This window comes from Siphateles boraxobius, unplaced genomic scaffold (genome assembly GCF_051911475.1).
Source record: "Siphateles boraxobius isolate OS27281-9 unplaced genomic scaffold, OSU_SipBor_1 19, whole genome shotgun sequence".
Classification (NCBI taxonomy): Eukaryota; Metazoa; Chordata; class Actinopteri; order Cypriniformes; family Leuciscidae; genus Siphateles; species Siphateles boraxobius.
This window is the reverse complement of record NW_027508799.1, coordinates 7,833,712-7,841,329: the sequence shown is the minus strand read 5'-3', so window position 1 is coordinate 7,841,329 and position 7,618 is coordinate 7,833,712. Positions and strand designations below refer to the sequence as shown.

Below are 7,618 nucleotides of genomic sequence, written 5' to 3'. Positions count from 1 at the left end.
GATCAGAGTAACACCGCAAAGTTTATTTAATTAAAGATGGTCTCTCTCTCTTAAGCATGTGGCGCATGTGGCAACATTCCTTTGAGGTCGTAAAGTCTGTTATCAGTCTTAAAGTGTTCTGTAACCGGACACCCGGCTGACAAAGTAACTTCATTTGTGAGGTTAGTTTTGGGGGAGAGTTTCATAGACCTTTATATTCATTAAATATAGTGAATATGAATAATTAGTGTGGGTCTGATTGGTCCAGACCCTACAGCGTCTAACTAGCATCATTTGGTCAAAAATAGACCGTTTTAACCTGAAGGAGGGACCTTTAAGTAGAGGGAATTGATGGAAAAAGTGATTTAGTATTTATGATGATTAAGTTATAAACCCAAACATACAAGAGAGAGAGAGAGATATATATATATATATATATATATATATATATATATATATATATATATATATAGAGAGAGAGAGAGAGAGAGAGAGAGAGAGAGAGAGAGAGAGAGAGAGAGAGAGAGAGATTTTCATTGCAATAAAATACTTTATTTTATTTTATTTAAAAATAAAAAAAGACAGGCATACATTTTAGAGAACATGTCTGGACTACCATACCATCCTCACGTCTCTCCCAAGGCAGGATGTAGTCCTCTGTCAAATTGGAGGCCAACTCCTCGTCAATTGTATCCTCTGCAATTGCATTGTACAGCAGGATCTTTTGTTTCAGTTTTTTTTTATTCTCTTCTTTTTCTTTGTCTTGTTTGTTTGCTATCTGCAAAGTGAAACAAGAAAAAATTCAGGAAAACAGTTTTTGTTTGTTTGCATTTACAATGTGCCATTTGAATATTAGTCAACCAACCATTCTGCCGATAGAGGTCATGCTTCTTGCGTAGCAGGGCCACTAAGATGCTCTCTATCTCAGCCCTGAGATCCTCGGTTGCTCCCTGTTCTGTTGTGCTAACTGGCTCTAAATAGGTAACACAATTAAACGATTGTTTCATTTAAAAATGTCTGATCACCTTGTGTAGTTCATATTTGAACAAAGTAATTAAAAGTTGTATTTGTGAAAAATCTGAGCGCTACGCATGATTTACCTGTGACTGCCCACTGCTGAACATCACCCACCCACTGCTGTGCTGTTTGTTCAGTGATGTCATTCTTCTGGCAGAAATCACTGAAGCTAGCAGCTTCCAGATTTGCCCTCTCGGAGATCTTTAAATCACACAAAAATAAAAACAATATCATGCAAGCTTTCAGCCAATTCCGGGATCAAGAAATTCCTTCATCTACAGCTTATAAATGAATGAATGAATGAGCTTATTACAGATGGATGGACTCCAGCTCTGCTGTTTGTTGTTAAAATGAATGTTGTGTCAGGCAAGAGGACCATTGGGAAATGTCCTTACTTTGATGTATCTGCGGGCCAAGACTTTGTGAAGGTTCTCTGTCTTTTTTCTGTTCCACCCCATGGCCTGTTGAGTGAGCATATTCTCTCTCCCTGATTAAAAAAATAAATCTGCATGCATGATTGGATCAATTTACATGGGAAAGACCATTGCAGTTAGGCACAACCTAACACAACAAATACTTTAGTCCAAGGAGAACAGGAAAATTACATTTTACAAGTCAGAAATACCTCATCACAGAGTATGGTTTGTAATGTGTCATACCAACCTGCCTTTGTCATGTACTTTGTGACAAGAGCTGCCCTGGAGAGAAAGCTGTTTACCTAGATAAACAATACAGAAATTAATGTATTCCTATTTTATATTACCAAAAAACAACAACAAATAAACAAAAACATACTGTATGTATATGTGAACATGTAGCCATACTTATTGTTGAACTAATATCTTATCGTCAACTAGCTCTCCACCTCAGAATGCCATGGAAACTAAAGCGACCACGCCCTTTCAGCCATAGCCATAGACAGCAAAATAGGAAAGATCAAGCCCAATTTTTCAAAGTTGGGTCTTGCCAATTGGGTCTACATTTTAAAACATCACGATGACATGCCAGAGCTGTGACAATCGGCATTTTCATAGAATCCCATGAAACTGGGTGATGATTTTGCACTGTCACCAGCCTGGTGTGTCAAATGGGGTCCTACTGGTAGGTTGGAAAAAGTCTACCATGGCCTACTGGTTAGGGCTTTGGGCGTGTGTCACGTTCGAATGCCGACCAGGAGGAAAGTGGTTGTGTGGAAAGGGAAAGTGGGTGGGGAAAGTTGTTGAACATCGCTGTCCTGTCCACATCCACGGCTAAGGTGCCCTTGAGCAAGGCACCAAACCCTTCACTGCTCCCCGGGCGCCGCATCAGCTGACTGCCCACTGCTCTAGTGGTAAGGAGTTAGTGTGTGTGACCTCACTGTGTGCTGTGTATGTGCGTCTCTAATTCACGGATAGGTTAAATGCAGAGACTGAATTTCCCTAACAGGATCAAAAGAGTGTATATAATTAAATAGTGCAGCTCAGAGGGAACATAACTTGAAATAGTGATGTATCATGCAGACACCACCACTACTCACTTTTTACTCAGAGGAGACATAATGCGTGTTGCACTTGTGACATAATGTGTGTTGTGCTCTGATGGTCATTCGAGCAAGCATAGATCTTTGTTTGATACCCTGATGTACTTTATCCTTCACACTCTGCTTGTCTCACACATAAATGTATCAGTGAAGTCTCCTATATCTACATAGTTACAATAATGTCGGTGATAACATACTTGCTCAACTTCCTCTCCAACAGTGTTCCCTGCTCCATCCTGATTCCTGCCGCCCCATCTCACCTGCAACATAGCGTTGGATTAATTTCATACCATAACTTTAAAAATCTAATGTTATGCAATCATGGATTATGTGCACATTAAAATCACTTTCACATTAAAGGTGTCATATTTTATCTGCATAACATACTACACAAGATATCATAATCAAAGACTTACAATTTAGTATATTGCCACTAATACCAGATTAAAATAATAAAAAACAATCATTGCTCGGCTATTCGCATTAGCTGCCTGCTGGCTACTGTTGCATCTGAATTTCAGTAATTTGAGGTACCTCGCATTTTGCTGTATGAGCTTTGGCATGCATCACACTGAGAAATGGCCTCATTTCCATCAGCGGTTGAAGATCTGATGATTCTTCAGTCACTTTGCTTAGGTATGGCCAGTACCTAAAAAGAAGCACAGCATTAGTAGGCATTAACCAACACTTTGCCTGGCCATCAATATAAAACAACTGAAAAAAAAACAGGCACTTGACACTTAATGTACAGTAGGTTGACCGAGTTTCAATATGACAGAGAAAAATTACCTGCAGACAACATCCATGCAGAAGAAAGTGACATTGGCCCTCTCTGACAATTCCCTCTGTAAAAACATTGGGTAGGCGAAGACCTCGCCACGGTAGTGGTTCAGTCCTCGCAGCAATATCCCGTGTCTGATACACAAGAGGACAATATGGTTAATGATCAATTTACACAATGAGACCTGTGGAAAACAAAGCTAATCAAAACCCTCTATTCAAAGCCTCTCTCTCTCTCTCTCTCTCTCTCTCTCTCTCTCTCTCTCTCTCTCTCTCTCTCTCTCTCTCTCTCTCTCTCTCACACACACACACACACACATTTCCCCATCAATCTCTACATATGTGACTAACTGAGCTTTAAAACAATCTTCTAGGGAAAAAAATCTGTTAAGGGGATTTACTTTACTTCCCATAAGGAAATTAAACATGACTCTGATACATTTATCCACAAATGAGTTTCCACAGCGTGTAACAAATGGCATCTGTACAATTGCACACTTCTGATCTACCCACATACCTGCAGACTGCCACTTGTATCCCCTCTTCATCTATTTTGGACGATGATTTTTTTGACGTCTCCTTACTCGCCCTGAAGCTTGAAACGCCACATGTTCCACTGTTATCTGCCTGTAAAGTCAGATATCACTCGTCTTAACAAATAGAAAACAGAAAAGACACTCGAACATAAGCAGTAGATATACTGTCTTAATATGCAATATTAGACATACTCTTGTCATGCTGCTGCCTCTGACATTGATGAGAAAGGCTGATACCTCCTCATCTTTGGCAAGAAATAACCTCTTGTACAGAGAGGGTTCCTCATTCCTGTCCATTGAAATTGATCACAAAAAAAATCCTCTTTTAACTGACCAAACATGACTCTACATGCAACTATTTCTATGACAATGCTGTGGTTTTGATATTGATGCCTGTGTAATATGAACATACCCCCTTGATTTTTTGAAGCGATAATGTTTGCGATTGCCATCGCAACACACTGCCAACATGTCTGGGTGACATGCTGGACAATAAAAGTCATTTACTTCACACATCACCTCTTCTGTATGCTTGCAAAAACAATATTCGAAAAAGCTTTTCTGGAACGTATCTGCACAGACATTCCCCGGCTATGACATAAAAAAAAATTGTGTTTACAGAAAAGAAATATTACAATATTACAGTAATTTGATTGTGTGTAACAATGATTCAAGCAGATTTACCCTTCCAGCCTGAACAGAACGGTGCTCCAGTAGCTTTAAAAAGGCATGCCTTGACATCGAAGGAGCCGATACTTTGATGTGAGCAAAGGCTTCAAAGACATCAAAACTATATAGTGTCTGGCCAGGGGCGGATTAAGGTTGTCAGGGGCCCCTAGGCTGCTCATTGTGTGAATGTAACTATAAACATCAAAGCAACAAAATACCTTCACATTTCAATTCTCATCACTTGCTGTTGCTGTCTTGCACTTGACCTAACAAATTAGGTCTAGGCCTAATAGCATATCATTGTGCAAATTTACTTAATTTATACCTAGTCCTAGGTCAGACTCAGAGGTCATGAGGGCCAGAATACAACCAGCATCATCATCAAGAATGAAGAGGTGAACATAAAGATTGCGTCATTCACGTGCATATTAAATAGCCACATAATTGGTTTGTTTTGGTCTTGTACATCCATAAATGTTCCAGCAGATGATGGATAGTTTAGCCAGCAGTTGATGATATTAATCATTGCTATATAAATAAGCTATGTATTAATATTAATAATAAAAAAAGAAAAAATTCTCACCATCGGCATAGGCGTGTTCCACCTCTTTAGGTGACGGCTTACAAAAGAAATCTGTCAGGGTTCGTTTCATCTTCTTATGGAGACGATCACACGCGTTGTTCAGGTTCGATAACACAGAACGAGCAGTGCGCTGCGTTTTTTATGTTGCTAGGCAACCACCGAAACAGCTGTCCTGTCAGTCAAGTAAGTCAAATCAGCCTTCTAAATTTCACGTAGTAGTCAGCGCCCAAATATATTTTTAGGTCGCACAGATTATATTTCAGGAGCATATGCGACCAAAATGGCTTTGATTTCGAGCCTTGATGTTTCTTGTAATGTTAGCCATAGTTATTTATTTCTTGATCTTGGTGTCTGCGTTTTTTAAAGCCATCTCCCGCGGACGCAGTGACGTTTTTAAGCGCGAACCCAAATCGCCGTTGCTAGGAGGGCGCCAGCGCCTCTGCCTCTCAGCGCCTCTGCCTCGCGAGTGGATGATAGCCCTGAAGACACCGAGCACCCCGCGAGTCTTCCGAGTCGACTATTAAACGAATCGTCCCGCGAGCTGTTCGTTTAATAGTCGACTCGGAAGAAAGCGAACATTTTGACAAAAAAAAAAAAGCGAGGCGGAAGAAATTTTGCCATTGCGCACCGCCACAATAAAATAAACATAGAGGAAACACTGCATTGTGGAATAACTCCCCAAATTCCCTGAAATATTACCGATTACATGATGAGCTAGCTGCAGGCGTTTCAGCTAGCTCCGTTCCGGTGTTCCGGAAAATTGAGTTCCCCTGTTTCCCCTTCAGCGCGCATGCGCAACAGCAAGACGAAAATCATGATCTCACGTCATTATTCCGCGCAAGCTCCTTGTGCATCGCGGTGTTTTTACTTATTCTCCATCACAGTAATGTACATTTTTCGCTGTTTGTTTGCTAATTCGCAATTACATGCAGGTTTTAAAGCATAGAATGTATATTTTCAGATGTTTATGGCTCAATCAGATGTAGATAACGTTACATCGTACTTGCTAATTCTAGTTATACGTTATTTTTATTATTATTATTATTTTTATTACTGCGTGTGTGTCGTTTTGCTGAAGACATAAATAAACTAAATTGCACTGCACAAATAAGTAATCTGTGTTGTTATTGTATTGATCAGTCTCTTACACTGAGCACACAGGGGGAACCGTTTTACCCGCTGGCCCAGAAAAAGTGGTCCCCCCCCCTGCAATATTACATTTTCAGTATTCATAACACACTGCAGTGATGCTGGTGATGTATTTAAGTGTATAATAGGGGATGTATAACAATACACTGAATCTGTTAAACTATAAACATTTTTTATTAAACAAAAACACAAAACCTACACACTTTACATACTTTCAACAACATACACACTTTCGAAAACTCACAATTCAGCTTTGTCGCAATGTGGAGAAAGGACCAAAAAGCGAAAGCTGGTTACTGAGATTTACTGTTCAGTGACATAAGGCAGTCTGGCGGTCTGCCATTCACCGGCCATCTTGGCGGACGCAGAACTAGAGAAGGAAACTCAAAAATGGCCTGGCAGCAACCAAGCGGAGTGTAAGAGATATGCTTGTAGACAGGATACACTTAGGGACATATGAGCGCAGACTCAGTAGCACAGAGAAGCAGTCTTGCAGGCAGCTTCACTGAGCAGAGCTCACGATGGACACACAAGACAGGAAAGGACAGGACTAGGCTAGACTGGACAAGGTGGGTAAATCACAAAGTAGAGCATCTATAAATAGCATGCACACCACAGTCAAACAATAAACTGACAAAGAGGTGGAAAAACTTATAGACTTAAATAGCAGAGAGATCATAGCAAAGGATCAACAGGTGTAATTTTCATGAGCGCAAATGCAGTGGATGAACACTGCGATAAATGATAGTTTACAGTTGTGTCAGAGAACATGTGCAGGATAGAGAGCCTAAACAAGATAAGGAAAAATCTTGGTCTATAATTTACCATGGTCTATGTAGTGCAAGCTGGGCAATAATAATCTGCCTCTGCTGGTGGGTTGCCAACACATGACTGGTGGTACCACCTGTCACATCCATCACAGGCAATCTGAATGATCATAAAATATAATGTCACAAAATAATTTTATTTCAACATTAGATTAGATTAATCTGTTACAACTATTTTTAAAATAAATAAACTAAAAACTAATTTTAAAAAAGTCCCATTACCCAAGCAGGTGGCAAGACTGGGTCACTTGGATTTTCTTCTCCACAGAACCTACAGAGATCACTCAAATCTTCTACAAAAGTGTACGGAGTGTCAATAACATTTAGACACTGGATTAATCATAAAGCAATCAGCCATAGAATTAAAACCACTGGCAGGTGAAGTGAATAACATTATCTTGCTACAGTGGCACATGTCAGGGGGGTGGTATATATAGGTTAGCAGGTGAACAGTCAGGTTTCTAGCATTAGTTGACCATTTCTTCTTTAATTAAATCATAATATTACAAAACACAATGTGCTTAAACATAAAGAACAAGAATATTTGTACTTTGGATAT

The 7,618-nt window shown here is 39.8% G+C and overlaps 1 protein-coding gene across 2 annotated transcripts; it reads right to left on the bottom strand.

Annotated features, from left to right (window-relative positions):
• Positions 1-255: 255 nt before the first annotated feature.
• LOC143742476 (uncharacterized) lies at positions 256-4,632 on the bottom strand. Of its 2 annotated transcripts, none has more exons than XM_077235351.1 (13): positions 4,516-4,632; positions 4,244-4,422; positions 4,024-4,120; positions 3,813-3,922; positions 3,305-3,430; positions 3,050-3,164; positions 2,713-2,775; positions 1,660-1,714; positions 1,392-1,483; positions 1,080-1,197; positions 845-952; positions 601-757; positions 256-311 (listed from the first exon to the last, which is right to left on the bottom strand). In XM_077235351.1, exons 1-12 carry the CDS (start codon positions 4,570-4,572, stop codon positions 720-722), a joined length of 1,158 nt encoding a protein of 385 aa, XP_077091466.1. In that variant the 5' UTR covers positions 4,573-4,632; the 3' UTR covers positions 256-311; positions 601-719. The 2 variants fall into 2 exon arrangements, with proteins under 2 accessions (XP_077091466.1, XP_077091467.1); XM_077235352.1 differs by having other exon boundaries at positions 2,722-2,775.
• Positions 4,633-7,618: the final 2,986 nt, after the last annotated feature.

Coding starts and splice junctions, on each gene's coding strand:
- LOC143742476 (XM_077235351.1), bottom strand. CDS start 4,572: ATGTCAAGGCATGCCTTTTTAAAGCTACTGGAGCACCGTTCTGTTCAG. Junction 3,923..4,023: donor GAGGCAGCAGCATGACAAGA/GTATGTCTAATA, acceptor CTGACTTTACAG/GCAGATAACAGTGGAACATG. Junction 1,715..2,712: donor TTGGAGAGGAAGTTGAGCAA/GTATGTTATCAC, acceptor TTGTTTATCTAG/GTAAACAGCTTTCTCTCCAG.